General features: G+C 40.2%; 1 protein-coding gene across 2 annotated transcripts in view; it reads right to left on the bottom strand.

Annotated features, from left to right (window-relative positions):
* Positions 1–21,115, bottom strand: part of PTPRO (protein tyrosine phosphatase receptor type O) — a 140,400-nt gene that overhangs the window by 26,475 nt on the left and 92,810 nt on the right. For both annotated transcript variants that reach the window (XM_058023026.1, XM_058023027.1), the window contains exons 8-13: positions 18,969–19,089; positions 16,891–17,084; positions 13,981–14,092; positions 8,456–8,607; positions 5,859–5,979; positions 2,782–2,921 (exon numbers count right to left, since the gene is read on the bottom strand). In XM_058023026.1, the coding sequence (XP_057879009.1) occupies positions 2,782–2,921; positions 5,859–5,979; positions 8,456–8,607; positions 13,981–14,092; positions 16,891–17,084; positions 18,969–19,089 (840 nt within the window). The remainder of the gene's footprint in view (positions 1–2,781; positions 2,922–5,858; positions 5,980–8,455; positions 8,608–13,980; positions 14,093–16,890; positions 17,085–18,968; positions 19,090–21,115) is intronic.

Genomic DNA, 21,115 nt, shown 5'->3' with positions numbered 1-21,115 from the left:
AGGACTTGCCTTTGACAGCAGGCAGATTGTCTGGCCTAAAAGGGAGGAGGAACAGGGCTGAATGCAGCTGCAAGAACACCCCAGAGCACACCAGGGACCCCAGAGCCCTTTGGGGAGGAAGGACACGTGCCCAGAGTGGGTTAATCAGGAACATGAATAGTAGGGGAAAGCACTGAGACCTCCAGGCCATCCCAGAGGTGGACACAGCTCATGAGCTCTGGTTTCTAAGCCATGCAGATGGGAGGAAAACCAAGTTATTCTTATTCAAAGAACAGCTAAGGCAGTCACAACCTCTGCCATGAAGGAAATCACAATTCAGGTTTGAATGAATGAAATCTCTGCCTCTGAGCCAGCTCCTCTGGGTGTGGAGGCCTATGAGCCCTTTTGAATGGCCAAGATGAAAAAGCTAGAGCAAAGTCTTTTGCAATGATTATAATCAAACACCCTAGGCTTCAGTTTTTCTAGCTGGCAGTACACATTTATACAATGCGTTAATTACTGTGACCCTTGTGAACCCTTTTGTGGATTTTAAATGCTGACAGAGCAAGAGAAAACAAACACAGCAAGAACATGCATCGAGTTAAAGAAAGAGTTCCTTAAGTCTCTGTTTCTGGACTGTCCAGCATAACCAGGGGTCGGTTACACTTGTGAAAACAGGGACACTGAGTCAGTGGTTTAGAAGGGAGAGAAGGAGAAGTTTTATGAATGAACCCCCTCCAGATGGGGAATGCAAGGTGCTGTAACAAGTCCCAAGCACTGGATATTTCCAAGAACCTGTTGTAGCCATGGCTAATCCTAAACTCCTGTTGCAGAGCAATCCTGAGGTACACTGTGTAGATGAAATCACATGAGTGTAAAAGGAGGAGACTTTCATTGCTTGAGCTAAAAGGAGGAGCCACACTTTGGCAATCATACTTGGTTCATGTTTCCATTTTCCCCTCTGGGAAATTTAAATTAGTCAACTCAAATCCAAGATGTTCAAAATTGGAAAGCTGTTGCTTTTCATTTCACTGATTTAAAGATGCAGGGAAGGGACAAAAATGCTCATGTAACTAGCATGGAAAATCACAAAGAATTTTCACCAGCAGCCTACTTGGAAAGCATCCCTTGTTACAGTTCAGAAAGGAGCCCTTCCCAGTTTTTCATGGAGACAGAAAAGAGAATGATGAATCTAATGAGGAGTGAGCTGACAATCTCTGCATTATCCAGTGCCAGATGTTCCTGTCAACAATGAGACACCCACTGAAGCATCTGCCAGATGTAGCAGTCTTTTCCTGATGTTCTTAAAACAGATCTGCTCTGAGCTGAAATTGCAAATGCTCTGGTACTTTCCTTGCCTGATCCCATCACTATTTTGAATCTCTGGTAAGTGATGATAATGACTTCACTGTCACCATCATATTTTCTGAAAAATCTCTTTGCTCAGGATTTTCTCCTGAGAAGGTGAGAAGTCTCAGAGAAAAAGGAAAACAATATTATCTCATTTGCTTCTCCTGTGTTTTGCTGCTTTGGAATGTGTTTGGAGATTGTTTATCCAACAGGTGATTGTTTCATATGAATTTTTTACACTCATTGGCCAATCAGTGCCAAGCTGTGTCGGGACTCTGGAAGGAGTGACAAGTTTTCATTATTATCTTTTTAGCATTCTGTAAGTATCCTTTCTGTATTCTTTAGTATAGCTTAGTATAGCATTCTTTAATATAATATAGTATCATAAAACAATAAATTAGCCTTCTGAGAACATGGAGTCAGATTCATCATTCCTTCCTTCGTCTGGGAACACCCCAAATACGAGACTTCGGGACCTTTGCTATTCAGCATGAAAAAGCAAAAATCTAGAGGTGGAATCTAAATGATCCAAAAGATTAAAATGCATGTAAGCATTCTTTTTCCTTTAGTAATTGTCTGTCTCAATTTTAAAAGAATATTAAATAATTCAGACTGATTTCCATAGGATTTAAGAGTGTGCAGGTCTTTTCCACATGTTAATCAGTAGTTTAAGTAGGTAATTTTTCACTTCTTTCACAATGATTCCCCATTATCTGTCACAGTGCACATGAGAATAATGTTTTGTGGCATGTAATCACAGTGATTCATTATACCATCAGCTAAAGCACAAAGTAAACCTCACATGATGCACAGCACTGAATGCCAAGGAATTAAAACTACTACTGCTCTCTGTTTTTTCACTGAACAGCATTGCCCATTTAAATAGTTTATATTTAAATTGGCTGCTGAGCACAGGTACCTGACTGGACAGAGAGAAAGGGAGGTTCATATGTGAGGCTCATGAGGTGGGTCTTGAAGACAATACCCTGTGGTAAAAATAATATAAAATGCATGAGGAGCAGCCACATTTGCACAAAGGTACTCTCGGAATAGCAAGAAAATGAACTTCAGTTAACAGATCTCAAAACCAGGAATAAAGTATTCCAGAAATCATTAAATAATGCATCAGAAATCTTATGGCATTTAATATGTCTGTTTTCCCTATTCCTTATGAAGCTACCTGACCAATTTTCCCTTCTTGCTCATTGGCATTCCCTTAGTTTTGTGGCCTGTTAGGTTTTGCTTTTGCACAGTGCATCAGAGCCAATTCCACTGGCACTGTTGGATGCCCACAATTTCTCTCCAACCAGTCACATAGCCTCATCAATAAGACAGAGGCCAACCTTAACATTGCAAAACAATGAAAATATTTTAGTATTTGAAGCATAGCTTTAGTAATTTAGCTTTACAAGTTTAACTCTGGGATGAAGACACCAAAGAAGAGAGACATACCTGGGCTTTTGTTTCCTGGCCAGATCCAGCCTGCTGGCAGTAAACTTCAAAGAAATCAGCTACTCCTTCTTCCACCCACAGCAGAGTCACAGAGGTCTGAGTCTTGTTGACAGCAAACAGTGATTTTGGAGGGGCTGGTTCTGGTGTAAGAGAAAAATCTCCTTTCATTAAGCTTATCTTTAAGTTCCCAGACAACTGAGAAAAAATGAAAAAATTGAAAGCAATGCCTGATGCCCTGCTATCTTTCATTTCCTTCAGATAAAGTCTACCAATGTAAATCCTCTCATGATGACAAACTACCCCTGTAAAATGGGAAGATGATGAAGTGTGTTGGTTTTTCTTCTCTATTTAAACCGTTCTCTATTTGGACAGATGGATAATTACTTCACTTCCTTTTTCAGCAGAGCCCTTGTTTGAGGATGATCTGTGGATTCTATTAATAGAACAATGTTAGCAGGAACTCTTTCAGAGAAGATCACTGTCCACCTTTTAGCAGCACTTTTGGCCTGAGAAGGCTTTTCTCCACAAGGCCTGACCAGGAGATTATAAAGAAGCAGCTTCCCACAAGCAAAGGCTGCCTAGGTTCCTTTAAGTGCAGCAGAGAAAATACTTAGCCAATTACCAGTTTAAAAAAAAAAAACCAAAACTGTTTAATTATTAAACATTAAATAATTGTTTAATTATTTTATGTTTAATCCTGATACTCATCCTGATGACTTTCTATGATGGGTACTGGAAATCCCTAGCTTTCCACACCTCAAGCCTCCTGGGCTCTTCTGCTTTGCCTTCAGAGAATGTAAAATTTGGGCTGTACATTTCTGAGTTGTTCTGCGCAGCTTTCAGATCTCCTATTCTGTGGATGTTTAATTAAAGCTGTAATTCTCAAACAATTACTCGATTTTGGGATTCTGACACGCTGCATACAATGATGCACAAGAACATTATGGGTTGCTTCTTTTTCCTTTCACAAATAATTTGTTATCCTCATTCTGGGAGATGCTGTCGCAGGAACCTTGGCACGAGGGACTTGCTCAAGTAGTTATAGACATTTTGGAGACGTATCTGATCCTGAAACAATCAGATCTGTGTTCTGGGGTTGGAGTCTGCCCAAGCCATATTGGCATTATGGAAAGAGTTGGACATTCACGTGTGTCACGGGGCTTGCAGTGCACACATTGTCCCAGAGCTACACAGGAAAGTGTCCCTCTCCCATAATTGCACACATATATCTGCTCTTGGACTCAGAAACACATTCCATCCCTCACTCCAGGTAAAAAAAATGGCCTCAATTAAAATACGAGTTTTGCATTTGGGCAGCGTCCCAAGCAAATCCTCCTTTTGCTTCCAGCAAATGGCTTGATTTTTCTGCAGGTGGAAAGCTGCCAGGATGAAGCAAACATCGTGGAGGGAAGAACATTTGGCAGGAATGCTTAAGTGACTGCCAAGCGCTGAGTCGTCTATCACTTGGAGTCAGTTTCCACTACTGCTAATTACAACTCCCATTGCTCCCCTCAAAAACACAGAGAGGGAAAACCTCTGGCAAAATATCCTCACTTTTGTCTATTCAAAGTTCAAACATCATAAAGGGGAAAAAAAAAATCAAACTCAATCCAACAAAAAAACCCCACACTCAAAGAAGGGATTAATTGAAATGGAATTCATTCCACCTTCTCTTTGTTGACACTGAAGGGCAAAATATTCACCCAATTTCAGTAAGAGTGCCCATCCACAAGGTAAGAAGATGAAGATACAGCTGTGCTGCAGGGTGTACAACATGAATAAGGCTGGTGGATCTGTCTGAAAGATAAAGCCAGCTGATGTCTTGAAATATCACCCTAAAGCACTTGGACAGTGGTAGCAGGGGGAAATACTCACCCCACACATTGACCCCCTCAGTGGGTGAGCAAATACACACAGGGTACTGCACAGGCACGAGGCATGGGGAAAACAGTGGATGTGGCTTGCACAGGGCAAAGAAAACTCATGGAATTTGCCTGCTTCTTTCAAATATTGCCTTTGGTAAGAAGACCTGCAAGAACTTGAGATTGTTGTGTCTCTGTTTGCCTCAGCACTGAGTAAGAATGCTGAGAAACATAAATGGACAATGGTTGTTTTTTAGACCTCTAATCCAATTAGAAATTAGAGTCCTTTAAATTCACTTCTCTTGCAGTGACTCATAAAAGGATTATTATTCATGTAGAGAAGATAATCCTCCCTGAAATTACAAACTCTTCCTTACCCACCTTCTCAGCAGAGCTAACTCCTGTAAAAGCAGTTTGGCACATTTGGAAATTTCAGTATTTTAGGTAGCTAGGGCTCAACAACTACACATACATTCAAAAGAGAACTAAAATGTCTTAAGGCCCAATGGTGCAGGGTCCAGTCTTCCTCTCAAGTAAAGAAAGAGATTAGGTAGAAAGTTATATTTGAAACTCTTACAATAAGGATCAAATGCTCAAGTTTTCTTTTGTTTCTATGAGTATATTACATATATTTCTCTTAAAACGAGGCTTGGTTCCACATCCGCAAATCTGAGTATTTTTATAAAGAGTGCTGTCATTAATTTGTATTTAAGGGTAAGTTTTTGGTGTTGAAGGACTTTGCAGATGTCCAGGGAGAGAGGAGGGGAGACAGGAAAGCAGACCAAGTGGCAGAGAGGTGTAGAAATAGGCTTGTCAGAAACAGAAAGGTAGAAAGGAAGGTTCTGCTTTTTACTGAAAAGTTCATCTGTGAAGCCTGAGTTGCCATCCTCAAACCCTACATGTGTTCAAGACCTTAGGCAAGCACCTATGAGGCTGACTTGTTCTCTCAGCAAGGCACTAAGTGATTTGCATTCTCCTACTTCCACTTACAGTCAAATTCTGCCACTCTTGCTCCTCTTGAGCAAAACCATTCTAGGAGATTAGCTTCTCACACAGGCATGAGACAATCTTCACAGCAAGGTGAGGTGAAAATTACAGCTTTGCAAGAGAAATGGGCTCAGAGGTACAAAACTGAAATAAGGAAGGTGCTGCCAGGGTCACTTTACTGTCAAACGAGTGGGGTGAGTCAATAATGTACAAACAAGCAGTTCTTACCCAATTTCACAAGTTGGGGCATGGAAGTGTTGCTGCCTCTTTCAGTGCAAGCAGTCACTGAGAGGTTGTAGATGTCCCCTGGAGGCAAACTCAGCACTGCAGTCATCACATTGCGCGTTACCTGGACAGTCAAAGACACCACCTTAAACACAACACAAACCACAACACTGACTCCTAAAACTGACCTGGTCACTCAAAACACTACTGAGAAATTCCTGTGCACCACAGCAGATGTCTTCTGTGTGCTCCAGACTGGTGAATGTCACTACAGGACACGAAATAACACGACGCGGACACGCAGCTCTCTCCAGGTAAAAAGAGAAATTTTAATTTTTGGCTCCAACATTTATAGATGTCCAAAACTGACAGTGAAATGGAGGATAACAGTGCCACCTCTCCAATGACACTGGACAAACCAACAGTCCATCAAATTTCTCCTCCTCCATAAAGGAATGCAAACCAATAAGTTATTTACATAAAGTGTGTGAGAAAGTTCGTTACAGAATGTAAACATCAGAAGGCTTAGAAAAACTCAAAAAACCAGGGTGACAGGTGACATCAACCAGCTCCCACTGATACCAACCATGAAACCAGATTAGCACAATGCAAAAAAAAAGACAATTTTAGGCTGTACTTTCTGTGTGACCAGTGGAAGTGTAAGCAAAAAAGAAATTCTCCCTCACACCACTGAGAGCATCTAGATTTCTCCAGTTGTGCAAAATGCTAAAGAAGCCATGGACTTGAGTCCATTGTAATTTTTAGAGGAATTTAAATCAGGTCAGACACCTCAAAGAAGAGCACACAGGCCATGTATAGGCAAGACTTTATGCATCCTACAGACCTGAAAATTAAATCCATCTGGGCAAGGCTAACACCTCTTGGAGACCTGTTAACTTGACAAGAGGTCTCAGGGTCTGACTTCAATCATCTGCGAGTCTGAAACCAGATCCTAAACTGAGTCTCAAAAGACTGAGAATAACTTCTTCCTTTTATTTTAGGGTAATCTTCCAATTTCTCCAGAGTCATGGAGAAGGATGCAGAACTCGGAATTGTTTTCAGAGCACTTCTGGACTATATATAAAGGGCCTATCCAGGAATCTCATGCTGGTTTTCAAAGTCACTTCAGCCTAATTCTTAGGCTGAAGCTTTCAGATGGAAGAGAAACTGACAGTTCTGAATAAAGACCAACAGGGCTTTGCACGTAATTTTCACCACTTCTCTAAAAACTGACCAACTTCTGTGGAGACTTGGGAAACACACAGGGAGCAGGAAGAAAAAGTCAGCATCATCTGACAGTGTTACCTATTTATTTCAATAATACCACAAAAAAACCAACCATATTAGCAATGATAATAAAATCAAATTATGATATTACAATGAGTTTTAAAGGAAACAGCTCCTGGAAATGACTAACAGAGCTTGGAAGATGAGCTCGATGCCTGCAAATATGTTGACATATTTACCCATATGGATAAATATGAACAGAACCATAAAAGTTAGCTATAAATAGGTAGGTTTTTGCAGGATTTTCCTAAAGAATACCCTCTGGGTTCCCTTGTCTTACAAGGAATATGAAGACACACATTTGTAAAGACATCCCTAAAGCTTTAAAATTTTGTTTATAGATCAATTTGCACTTCTGCTGAAAATACACTTCCAATTTTCTGAATGTTCAAGAGAATGTACCAAGAGCACAGCTTAGCATCTAGCAAGTTTTTTAAGTGCACACATTCTGGGTGAAATGCTCATCCCTTCAATTAGTGTAACTTGTATTCAAACATAAATAAAGAACACAGAATTTATGAAGATAAAGTCAGAAAAAGGGAAACGACAGTACTTGAACAAATAAAACAACCTTAGCCAGTAGCTTACTCTGTTTATTAATAAATTAAAATAGAAAATACCATACCTGTATGTAAGAATAATCTTTAAGCTTTACTGTCTGAAACTGAGAAGTTTTTAAGCTCTTTTTAAATTACATAAATTATCAACACCTTCACTGGATCACTACAGAAACACTTTGTCCGCTGGATATTTTGAGAACTCAAGTCTTTCAAAGTGATCTAACACTGGGAAATAACTTTTACTGGCTTCCACCAAACTTGCTGGAATAGTAATCAAAGTTACATAACTAAGTTATATATATAATATATATAAAATAAATAATACAATATATTATATATTATGTATATATAAAAATATATATACATTATATATATGATATATATATGTATAGTTGTTAACTCAGAAAAACTTTGACAACTCTGTTAACTATATAATATATAATATATAATATATAATATATAATATATAATATATAATATATAATATATAATATATAATATATAATATATAATACATAACATATAATACATAGCATATAATATATAATATATAACACATATCATATAATATATAATACATAACATATAATATATAACACAAAGTTATCAGAGTTGTCAAAATTTTACTGAATTAACAACTCAGGAAAACAAACCAAGCAAACAAAAGCCCACCAAAAAAAAAAAAAAAAAAAAAAAAGGAAAAAAAAATCCTCAAAGAAATGAACACCACCCACTTTCCACACTGGTACTTACACTCTTCTTGATTTTTTTCTTTCCTTCTGCAACGACCATCCAGTGCAGCATCCTGGAATGAGAAAGGTCGGGGCCATCTCCTCCATAGGTCCAGGTGACGTACAGGAGGTGGTTGTAATACTCCACAGAGGTAATTTTGGGTGCCACAGGTGCTGAAGGAAGAAGGCAAGTGTGTTACAGACAGGGTTTAACACAGCTGATTAGCAAATCCAGTGATAAACTTGTGCCAAAGGATGCTGTCAGGAGGAGAATATCACAAAGCTAGCAGGAAAGCATCCTTAAAACCATTTGAGCACCAGATGAAATATATGAAAATCATTGTTTAACCTGGGAGATAATCAGATTGAAAATACACTTCTTTTTGCAATCTTTCAGTTTAAAAAAATTACAGCAGATAAAAAAAATTTTTTTAGTCACATTTGTAAGTCAAATTCAAGTCAAAAGCCTCAGATGTTGCTTCACTGTGTCACTGAATTGAAAAGAAATAATAAATTGTTACATTGATAGGTTTTATATAGGAAAAAAAAATACGTTTCACTGAGCTTGCATCTTTCTAGGAGGAAAAGCCCAAACCCTGCAGATTTCCAAAGAACAACTTTTGCATGAGAAGTTATGACCACCCTTGCTCCCTGGGTGGACGGGAGGGAAAAAGGGCCCCATCACAGCCCTGTTAGGAGGGATTTTGTTGTTCTGGAGCTGCCAGCAAATCCTTGGCTCTATTTGCAGCCCACATAACAGAGTCACTCCTGCTGGAAAGGACCTCTAAGACTGAGATCAATCTTTAACCAGCACTGCCACATCCACCACCAAACCAGGTCCCTCAGCTCCATATCCACATGGACTTTAAACTGGGACTCAGCTACCCTCCCTTTCTGGCTGTCTCATCAGCTGTCACCTGCAGAAAGACAGCAACTTCCAGAATAACCCTAAAACCACGAAAATAACACTAAAATTGGTGTTTAAGATGAGGATTCCCTCTCAGAGGGAGGTGCCTCCCCATTAACTGGAGAGGGTGCACAGCTCACCTTGATTGCCTGATTCAAATGTGCAGAACTCCATAAGAGTTAAATTCATAGTAAAAGGAGACCCGAAAGTGAAAATCTCAATCAGTCAAAATCTCAGTCAGTGAAGATCTCAACCAATCCTTAATCCAGCACTGCCACATCCACCGCCAAACCAAACTCAGCACTACATCCACATGTCTGTCCAACACCCCCAGGAACTGGGACTCAGCCAACCTCCCTTGCTGGCTCTCTCATCGGCTGTGACCTGTGACAGCAACCTCCAGAACAACCCTAAAACCTCCCAAATAACACTAAAATTGGTGTTTAACATGAGGATTCCCTCTCAGAGGGAGGTGCCTCTCCATTAACTGGAGAGGGAGCACAGCTCACACTGATTGACTGATTCAAAGGTGCAGGAGCCCAGAAAAGAGTTAAATTAATAGTGAGTGGAGACACAAAAGTGAAAATCTCAGTCTGTGAAGATCTCAACCCCCTCCCAAGGAGATATGAGTAGGAAAATTTGGATACTACAAGGGAATTTTGAGGAGCACAGTGGGGAAAATGGTGTGAACTGCCTGGTCTTCCTCTGCTGTTGTGTTCAGTGTGTTTGTGACAGGGCAGGTGAGAGGAGCACAGCCCTGGGTGCCAGGGAATGCAGGATGGAGACCAGGTCTCTTGGAAAGGGCCACAAGATGTCACTGCTGCTTTCACAAAGGCTCCTTCCACTTTGGCACTGAGACCTTACTGAAGCATTCACTGAGGAAGGCAGCAAATGCAATGCACAGACAATTTAGGGGCCTTTAGAAATGTTTAGTAAGACTATTCTCCCAAATGAATCTTGAAAATGTCCTTTTATGCTCCTGAGGAGATTTGGTATAAAATCCTTGAAGCAGTATTTATTTTAATTTTTAAAGTTCCCAGCCCATCCCTGTGCATCCTTGCAGTTTAAAGCCATGAATCTCATACACAAATAATGATTTCCCCCTGCTCCTTTTCATTGATGGTATGCTTTCATGGCAGTGAATGTCCAGGATATGTCACATGAGACCAAGGGCCAGGGCTGGTGTGGCCCAGCACAAGGTTCTGGGGAGCACAGGGAGGCTGTGGGAAGTCACACCCTGCTGCTGACCTGGACCAAAGTGACATCTGGAAGAACCCAAGGGACCAACAGGCAGCCAGCAGCACTCAGAGTCTGTCTTTCTTTCTTTCTCACTCCTTCTGCTCCTCCAAAGATGAAAGCATCCTCACTGCAAAAAGCAAATGCTGGTGGCCCAAAGAGCCTTTGCCTGTGGTTGTTTTAAATCCAGCTGTTTGCAGCAGGTGGCATTAAAAACTCATTAGTCACCACAGCAACCCTGGCAGCACCACCATCCCTGCCTGAGTAAAACAGGAGCTGGGAGACAAATGCTGCTTCTGAAAGGTCTCTTGGATCCCCCAAATCTCCTCTCTGTAGCTGTGGGAGAAAGCTCCCTCTCATCACCCCAGTCCCCAGCCTCCCCAGGAGCAGTGGGATCCTGCTTTAGGGAATTTCTGCTCTGAGCTCCCTGCAAGCTCCATCCTAAACTCCCAGCTGAGCCTTCTCCTCTGTTTTTGAAACTCAACCTCATGCTCCAGGTGTGGAGCTTGGCTCTCCAGTTATACACAGAAGAGCTGACAGATGGAGTACTGCCAAGCCTACAAAACTTCCCCTCCAGTATTTTTAAAATACAGGGTTTTTTGGTGTTTTGGCTTTTTTTCTGTTTGTTTGTTCATTCTAATTCCTGTCAACCTGTGCAGGGGAGGTGGCATTGTTCAAAATGGTGCAGAAAGGGACCAAGTGCTCCATAAAACCATCTGCTCCCTCTCTGGGAGGGAAGAGTCTGAGAAAGAACTCTCAGTCCCTGGTGGCTTAAAGCTGTGAAAAGGCAGCACCTACTGGGGACAAACGTTTCAAACCTGCAGAAATGACAAACTGGCAAACCTCACAAGCCAGCCTGGCTGCAGTTCCTGGGCAAAGCTGGAAAGATTACAAGTAATAAGGCAATCAGAGGACAGGAGTGCATTTAATGCTCACATTCAGTGCTGACCATCTATTGGTAAGTGCTTGCAATTTGACCAAATCAGCTTTCTTTGTCAGGGCTCTTCACTTAAAATCACAGTGTGATTTTAATGCCTCATTGCTATTCAACATTTTCATCAATACCCTGAAAGGAAAAGCAGGGCTGATGAACCATGCAAGGAGCATGGAACTGGCAGAGGAGGGCAGGATTTGGACAGGGCTGAGCTTTTAGATATTGCCCCCTGTGCTGGGCCTGCTCAAAGAAAGTGAATTTCATAGTGCCAGGTCTGTTGGAAAACAGCATGTACACAACAAATGATCAATTCTGTTAGGAGTCATACAATAGAAGTAAATCAACACAGACCTCCGGCGTGAAGATGCAGGAAATGCAATCATTTAGATGCACACACACAGGAGAGCTTTGAATAGGGAGATGATTGTGCCTCTATAGGAATATTCAGCAGGTTGATGTTACACTTGCAGTTTTTATCTGCCTTAGTAAAGACAGTAAAAATTAGAGAGGCAGAGTGGGAAAAAAAAAAAAACTAACATGGGAAAACACCTAAAAGAGAGAGAACCTGCAGAGTTCAATGGAAACTATTAACAGAAAAAACAAACTAAATTCTGTATAGAGACTAAAATTAAAAGGGTTTGTGTCTCTTCAATCAGTAAGATAAAAGTGCAAAAAATATTTTGGACTGGATATTAAAAACAAAAAAATTCAGATCAGAAACAGGGGGTATAAACCATTGATAATGAGAGAAATTAACTATTGATACAACATTCCAGTTGGATATTTTCACTGAAGACCAGACGACCTAAGAGAGGATTTGCCAATCACAAATGGATGATATTTAGAGGTTCATCCATTTCTGATTTTGTCTGCTGGTTAAGCAGTTGATAAATTTTTCATTTAGGAGCAGTAGCAATCTTTCCTGTCATCACACAGAGATACAGATTGGTACTGATGACAGATTACCTTTTAGAAGACCCTTGATCTCCCTCATTTGTGCTGCAGGTTTCTGGAGATACAGTACTGAAGTGAGTGTCCCACTGGAACACTTCCATTCCAAAACACTGAACCTGGTACCCAAATCAGTTGGAAAAGACATTTTTTCCCTCATACAGCAACCAACCAGCTGGAAAATTGCTTCCTTACAGTGCTGCAGAAAAGCTGATTGATGCCAAAGGACAAGGAATATCCCTGGAGACCCTTCAGGAGGCTCCAGCTCTGATACACTGGAGGAGTGCCAGAATTTGTCAGCAGAGTAACCTGGATCAGGTATCTCAGCATGGGAGGGTTTCAGTGGAGCCACAGCTTTAAATGCTGCTGGCTTTTCTCTTGTGGCTCTCTGAGGCACAGGCTCTGGGTAAATCATCACTGAAAATTGGTCTTATTCAGTAAATTTTCTGGGTACATTCTCTGGCTCTCACCAAACAGAAAATCAGGGACTGGGCTAGTGTCTGCTTTGGGGTGAGTGGCTGGGACATTATACACTGATTTTCCTTCTCATTGGATTCCTACAGATGGAAAAGAACAAGTATAATTCATTGCAACTCACAATAAAACTAAATTATTTCCTCCTTCCAGTCACCTCAACATCAGCAAGGTGAATTAAACAGTGACACTTAAAAGCAAAATTATTCAATGGAGAAGTCTGATTTTTGGCCTGACCATCCTGTGTGCATGGTAAGGTGATAACAGGGCCTCTCTCTTGCTGCTCCCTCTGTGGCTGATCTGTTGGGCATACTGAAAATCCAAATCCAAAGAATCTGCCAAGAGATGCCAGAGTGTGTTAAACCCATGGCTGGTCCCAAGTGGAAGAGGGAAATCCCTGTGGTTATATCAGCTCACTCATCTCAGTGCTGCTCTGACATGGGGATTATTGGGAGGGTGATGAAGGAGAAAAAAACTCTTGGAAATATTGCAGATAAATGAAAAAGTGTTTGATAATATTAAGAAACATATGAATTCAGGTTTACTAATTTAGCTATTAACTTCTCCATGTGTCAAATGTATGGTGCGGTAAAAGTGGAGCAGGACCCTGGCCCTTAGTGGAGCCATGCACTCCGTTGATGGAGGACTGCAACAGAGCAGTCAAGTACCATGCTGGGCATAGGAAAAATTCATTTATATGTTCATTTAAAGCAGTCCTCAGAGACTTAAAAACAGAAAAATAGAAAACGAAATACCAAAACAAACCAAACAGAAAGAAAACCAAAAAGTCAAAACCAAAAAACCAAAAACAAAATGAGCAAAAACAACCCGCAAAAAACAAACCAAAACAAAAAAAAACCCCAACCAACCAAACAGCAACAACAAAAAATTAAAAAAAAAACCCAAAAAAACAAACAAAAAAAATCCAAAAACCTTAAATGAGAAATATCCTAACTGGCAAATATCTGTAGGTAGAAGCACAGCACCCAGGTCAGCGCCCCTGCCCCCAGGAGCACTCCCCCAGAGTTTTCAGCTGCCTGGTTACCTGTTATGAAGCTGATGGTGGAGCTGTCACAGCAGCTCAGCTCTGGGTCCCCCCAGGTGACCATGGTGACGCGGAAATTGTAGTACCAAGCAGGCAGCAGGTTGGCTATTCTCTGTAAAGGGACAAAACACAAAGAGAAACTCAGGAGAGAACTCACCAGTGTGAGGACTTCTGAAACACAACAGTATTTATAAGCCTAGTGCCCACACTCATTTTTCTGAACTCCCATTCCTTCTTTCAGTGGAAATTGTCACTATCACATTTTCTGAAAAATCCCTTTGCCCAGGATTTTTCTCCTAGGAAGCTGAGAAGGCCTCAGAGAAAAATGAAAGCAATAATTATCTGATTGCTTCTCCTGTGTTTTGCTGCTTTGGAATGTGGTTTGGACATTGTTTATCCAACATGTGAATTGTTTTAACTTAATGGCCAACCACAGCCAGCTGTGTCGAGGCTCTGGAGAGAGTCACAAGTTTTCCATTAGTATCTTGTTTAGCCTTCTATCTGTATCCTTTCTCTATTCTTCAGTATAGTTTAGTATAGTATTCTTTATTATAATATAAAACATAAAATAATAAATTAGCCTTCTAAGAACATGGAGTCAGATTCATCATTCCTACCCATGACACGGAACCCCAAAAACACCACAGGAAATCTCTGAAATTTGTCCTTTCAATTTAATAAAAATTCTGTGCAGGGGGAGCAAACACAGCTGTGATGGCTCTGCTGCTCATCTACATCCACCTGGTCACAGGTTCTGCCCACCACAGGAATCTCAAAGGATTTCCAGGGTGGTAAGAACCATTCACACATAGAAATCTTCCATCACAATTCCAGTGTGATGAAGGCAAAATATTTAACTGGAAAATGTAGGTGTTTCTAGTTTGATTAAATGGGCTTTGATGATAAATTAGTATTGATGTTTTTGTCTCAGATATTGTCACTTTAAGAGATGTATTTTTTTCCAATTTTCCAAGTGTATTTCACTTCCTATTATCATTTATTATAAATGGAATAGGAATGAAACATAAATGACTTATGAGACATAAATTATATATGTAAATATAAATGAGATATAAATGAGCTATAAAAAGCAATATGTTTTATATTATAGTATTGCATGTAATATTTAAGTTAAAACTCTTATTCTTCCACTGACAGCACAGGACATTTAAGACATTGATGTTTAGATGAAAAGCCTCTTGATATTTTTAAAATTCAAAAAATTCAAAAGGAAATTGAAAATAATGAACAACTTCAACAATGTAGAAATTGCTATTTTCACAGATCTCTGTTGTTTGCAGTGGCCTTTTTTCTCCAGATACTACAAGACAGCACAAATATAGGTGGTGGGATCTGTTCTTTTCATGATTTTTGGAAGAAGTTGCATCCATCCTTGAAGATAATTGGACCTCTGACATGCCCCTGGTGTCATATTGGAAACACCAACATCACTTTGGCAATTTTCATGTGCAGAGCACAAAATGAATGGAGCAACCAAACAGAGTGAAAAGACAAATCCAGTTCCAAAGGTTCTTATCAAATGTTAATGCTCCAGGAAATAATGCTTGATTATTTCCTGCTGCTGGAGACATTGATTTTTGAATCTTCTCATTGTTGCTTCAGAATACAGCACTCAGAGGTGTCAGCAGGGATCAGTGGGATTCTGGAGCACCACTGGAGAACCCAAACAAAAGTTCACCAGTCCCTACCTGTACATTAAATGCCACAACAGAATAATAGGGAAACATTCTTTTCCTAATTCAGGATCAGCCTTTAAAATTATCCCTGAAGAAATACTCACTTTAGCTGTGATCCAGCACTGTTGCATTTCAGATTGAAATCCAGACAAAGCAATTCCAACTTGGCTTCCCTGAGCAGGATTTGCAACAGTAAGGGACAACATCGTCTCCTTTCCTAATGAACCACATTAACTCTGCATGATAGCTTTATTTCTTGGATCACTTAGATCACTCAGCTATTAATCTATTTGTGCTGAGTCATGATTACAAGATATTAATTACCAGTTTGGTAAGTTATTTTTGTTTTTAATTTCCCTGGAGATTTATGTGTTAGATTTATAGTCACATACCCAATTACAGTAAAGCTGCTGGAGCCAAAATGACTCCACAAATGGTATTATGCAAATCAATTACAGTAAATCACTGTGGCTCTCACCAGCAGCAGAAGTTATTGCTATCTTTTTTGCATACTCATAACTTTCTTGAACAACTAATTTCAGCTGGAATTGCTTTCTGTCTCGCACTACAGCAAAGTCTGAATAAAATCTTTTCACTTTCTCCAGGAAATAATGGAAAAGAGGAGGAAAATTTCACTTTCTATCTGCAAGAGCACCTATGAATATATGTGTGAGTGTGTTCTTCTAGAGATCAGTGTTCACCTAATTAAAACCCTGGCCTAAGATTTGGCAGCTCCAGAAACACGAAGGCTTTTTTTTGCACAAAAAACAGAGCTAAGCCTTCCACATGGCACACTGAGACCAGCCTGCAAGCCCCAAATCCATACTATCAATATTAATTATGTAGATAAGCCTTTGCACTGCACCCCCTGAGGAGATGATGGAACTTTTAAAGCCTTGACTGACAAACTGACCCACAAACTGAAGCTGCCTCTGGACTCGCTGAACAACAACCAAAAAACCAGGCTAAACTCCTGTCTCATTGCTCTGCTTGAAATTTAGCATGGTTCAGCTGGCAGTGCCTTACTTTAGAACAGAAAATGCCTCCAGCACCCTTGGCCAGCCATTTTCTCTCCTTTGCTGGGGGAAAAAATGCGCCAGGCTTAAAGGCATATATATACATATTCATGGGGAAAAGGCTGGGAAAAAAAAAAAGTCACAAGGTTTCAGGGCCACACAGGCATGGGAAAGCAAGGCAGGAATGGTCACTGTACCACTGAGGCAGTCAAGGAGACAGTTGCTGCTATTTCATAGTAGGTTGTCCACTCCGAGGTCATGGTCGAGGGGTTGAAGTAAAACATTTCTACCACATATTTCCTGAAGACCCCCAGAAAAGGTCTGTTCCAGCTCAGAACCACAGCAGTTGGTCCCAAAGGGTAAAGAGTCAGATCCTTTATTCCAGTGGGCACTATAAAGCAGAAATTATGGTTAGTAACGTGCATGTGTTATCAGCTGCAATTTATTTTAAAATTATACCTTTCCCTAATCAAGTTCTACCTATTTCTGATTTTCTCATTACTTTAATCCCCAAGAACTTCCTGGTCACAAGCAGCTATTTAAGCCATTTTTTAAGCATTTGTTCTCGAGTTTAAAACTACTTTTTCAGAAGTGGCTACAGACAACTTTGTGTTGGCTGCTTAACTTGAGATAAAGCACACATCTCTCTTTCTCAAAAAGGGAGGGCTCTATTCTACTTTGAAAATCAGGATGCTCAGGAGATATTTCAAGATGCTCAAAACCAAAAGCATCAAAAGCCAGAGCACTGTAAGAAAGGAAAGTTTTCATCTCCAGCCCTCCTTCCCTGGGGAACCCAAAGGTTCTGTCATATACTGCTATTCTTGCCTCACAGACAGTGACACCGAGAAAGTGTCAAGTGATTTGAAGAATGTCACGTTAAGGGTCAACCTCTGCAGCCTGGATGGTCTGGAAAACGATTATTCTCCATGATTTCACTGAGGCTACTTAAATAAGGACTTAGAGTTAACATTTGCCAGGGCTGCAGAGCCCCAGCTATTACACACCAGGTCAGAACCCAGACCAGCACCCAGGTTACTCCAGCCCACATTGGCCTTTACCTTTATAAACCATTTACCACATTCTTTGCTTTGCTTTTTCTGAACTGCTGGTACTCACCCTGTGAAAATGAGCCTTAGGATAACGAGGGGAGAATGGAATACTTTTTAAAGTGAATTTTATTTTATTTGAGTTTCATTCGTCATTAGCCACCACTGGTAAGTTCACAGGACAATTTGTTTTTCAGTTCTGTTATTTTAGTATCATATTCAATAAACTGCTATGAAATGAAAACTCATACAGATGTTGTTTTACTGCATAAAAACAGCCTCTTTAGAATATGAAAGTTATGAGATGTTCTGTTTAGAAACTGATTGCCATTTTCAGTTTTGTAAGAAACTTTCATGGTTGTGAGGCCATAAAAAAGTGGAGAAAAGGAAGGAACTTATTTACTTTGGGTATACATGATTTTACTTTTGCAAATTTGCAGATTTTTGAATTACAGTGAGAAAAGATCAAAAGCGTTTGTGATAGAAATTTTAACATTAAAGTATATATAAATATTTACATACTACTTTTTCCTTTTCTGAAATATAGCATACTTTACAAATTTTTATTCAGACCAAATTTATGAAAATATATAAGAAGATTGACTAGAATGAAAAGGCTCTCACCATAATCACTAAGCCACATGCTGGCTTTTATTTAAGGATTAAATTCTTAACAGGATAACATTTTTTTCTGTTTCACTTTCTTCCCTACATCACAGAGAGGAAGCAGCATTAAAAATACTGAAGATCTCTAAGTTTCAGCCACCTGCTGTCCCACTGAGCAGACTTTTTGTCAAAAGGAGAAGCTGGGTGACACAGGTTGAATACTCTGCAAATGTAACCCTGTACATTGAATCTCATTCTCTTTTCCCTCTCTCTAATTAATACATTTTGTTTAAGCAGTAATCTTAACAAAATAATTTACACTGAAACTAAAAGTTACTAAATTCTGTCCTAAATGACCCTTTGTAGGAGCCTGGTGGAATCCTAAATTACAGGTATGGGGGCTCTGCTTGTTGGACATAAAACATTCTTGAAAATGTCAGTGTCAGCCTTAGAGGGCTCTTCTCATTTTCACATCCCAAAGCAGAGAACATTGAGATTCAGTCTTAAAATCAAGGTGTGGTCTACAGAACTTAATGAACATACTGAATATATTAAAAAAAAAAAAAAGAAACCAAACCCTAAAAAGAAATAAATGCATTTCAATCAGTAGATTCAGGGGTTACCAATGGAAAATGTGACAGGATCAGAGGGAGGTCCAACCAAAGGTCCTTTCCGTAGGTAAACCACGACTTGGTACTGGGCACCAGGAACAAGATTTTCAATGAGGTTGCTGCTTGAATTCACCTGGGAGGAGAGGAACTAATCAGAAATGAAGCATTTACTTGATTAATAAAAGAGTATTGAGATTGTACTTGTATGGCTCCATCACAAAAGGCATGAATCCAAACACATTGGCAGCAAGACCTTCATTCATTGAGCCCCACGTGGCAGAACTGTGGCAGTGGTCAGGACTGGCCCCACAAATGATCTGACTCAGAGAATTGCACTGGCCTGGCTCCATAAGGTCAGCTACCTCACTGCAGACCCACTCTCTCCTGCTGCCAAAGTCTATTACAACATTCAGGCTACATTATTCATTTTCAGGTGGTGTTATTCAGGAGTATTTAGACCATGTGCTTTCAATTACAGCCTGAGGTTTCCCATCAGCCACTGGTGCTATTCTGTGAGCTGAAGGCAGCATTTTGGGGAATCTGTCCTCTGACTGCATCTACTGAGTGACTCTACAGAGAGGAAATATTCTCTGTCACCTCCCCTCTACAGCACTACAAACTGTAACTAAGGGGCATTGTGATTTTTCTTTCCAGTTTGAAAACATCACTGTTAAAATTCCTGCTGTGCCCCACCAGGTTTCAGTCAGAGCTGGAGGCAGAATTCCTGACCAAGTGATTCCTGCCCTGATACAGCAGGAGGAGGCTCATCTCCTGAAGACTCCACAAACAGCAAATGCACAGAGCAGCTTTGAGGAGAAGCCTCCACACATCCTTTCTAGAGCTGCAGGCTGGTATTTCCCACTAATATTTTCTTCACAGCCTTCCCAAAGTCTGTATCACAGCCACCTCTGCACTGGTGGCTTTTTGCAATGCACATGAGTGTATCACTGCCAAGCACAGATTTAGTGAGGAATTTGTCTTTACCAGCTGCTCTGGAAAGCTAAATCACTTTTAAATCATGCACCATTTTAGAAATGGATAGAACTCTTGTGCCATGATGTAGTTGAGGTGTTAGAACATGGGTTGGACTCGATCTTAAAGGTCTCCTCCAACCTAGAATTTCTGTGATTCTGTGAACTCTGCACTGAATTTCACTCTTTTCAGGTCATTATGGAGAAGACAAACTAATAGTTATTAACAATTCAAGGTATAGTAAGTTGATAAAGTTGGATACAAATATATATATATAATGACAAAAAGAAATAAATAACTGTATTTAGACTTCTTGACCTACTTGCAGTAAATTCAAATTTACTTTTACTGATATCTTGTTTATTCACAGATTAACTTTAGGTACTTGTTTTTGACTTTGTAGATGAATCCTGTAGTATCTGTGAAAATTATAAATGCAAATGTTTGGGATTTGTGTTTATAATCACCTACTGGACTTTGCTTCCCATTTAAATGGCTGCACTTCTAAGAAATACAAGAAACAATAAGATAACAAGCTGATTCTGAAAAACAATTGTCACAACAAGACACTTCCAAACATTTAAGTTCAAAGCCATTCTTGAACTGAAACTCAAAACTTCTTCAGAGATTAATTTTACAAGGCATTTTAAGGGTCAAAAATTATTATTAATCCACTGGCAGAGCTGATCATGAAGTTGAAGGAGGTGATTTACAAGGATGCCAGCAGTCCCATCCATTCCCATGGGTGGGCTGCAGTGCTTTGCAGCCTCCTCCATCACACACATTTCAGGGAGCCAGACAGAAGCCATGGCCCTGCTCAGAAAAAGACTGCATCAGCATCCTGGTGAGGTCACTGAGATGTAAAGGGCTAAAATCTCTCTAATTGAAGCCACGTAGCACTGACCTTCCACAGGCACAGAGCCTGCACTCACTAAGGGCTTCAAGCAGCAGAAAACTGTCAGGTTTTGGGGTTCAGCACTCTTGAAGGCTATAAACACATCCCATAAAGGACTTGTCCAAACACATCCCATAAAGGATTTGTCCAAACACACCCCATAAAGGACTTGTCCATACAAATCACTGGTGGTCTGAATTGCTGTTTGTTTCCCAGTGCTGACACTTTTTCCTATGGATGAAAAGACAAGCTGGCTTCTGATCATCTCGAAAGCTCCAGAAGATTTACAGTC

This window comes from Melospiza georgiana, chromosome 4 (genome assembly GCF_028018845.1).
Source record: "Melospiza georgiana isolate bMelGeo1 chromosome 4, bMelGeo1.pri, whole genome shotgun sequence".
In the NCBI taxonomy this organism is placed as follows: Eukaryota; Metazoa; Chordata; class Aves; order Passeriformes; family Passerellidae; genus Melospiza; species Melospiza georgiana.
The sequence above is the reverse complement of the archived record's forward strand: the minus strand, read 5'-3'. Positions and strand labels throughout refer to the sequence as shown.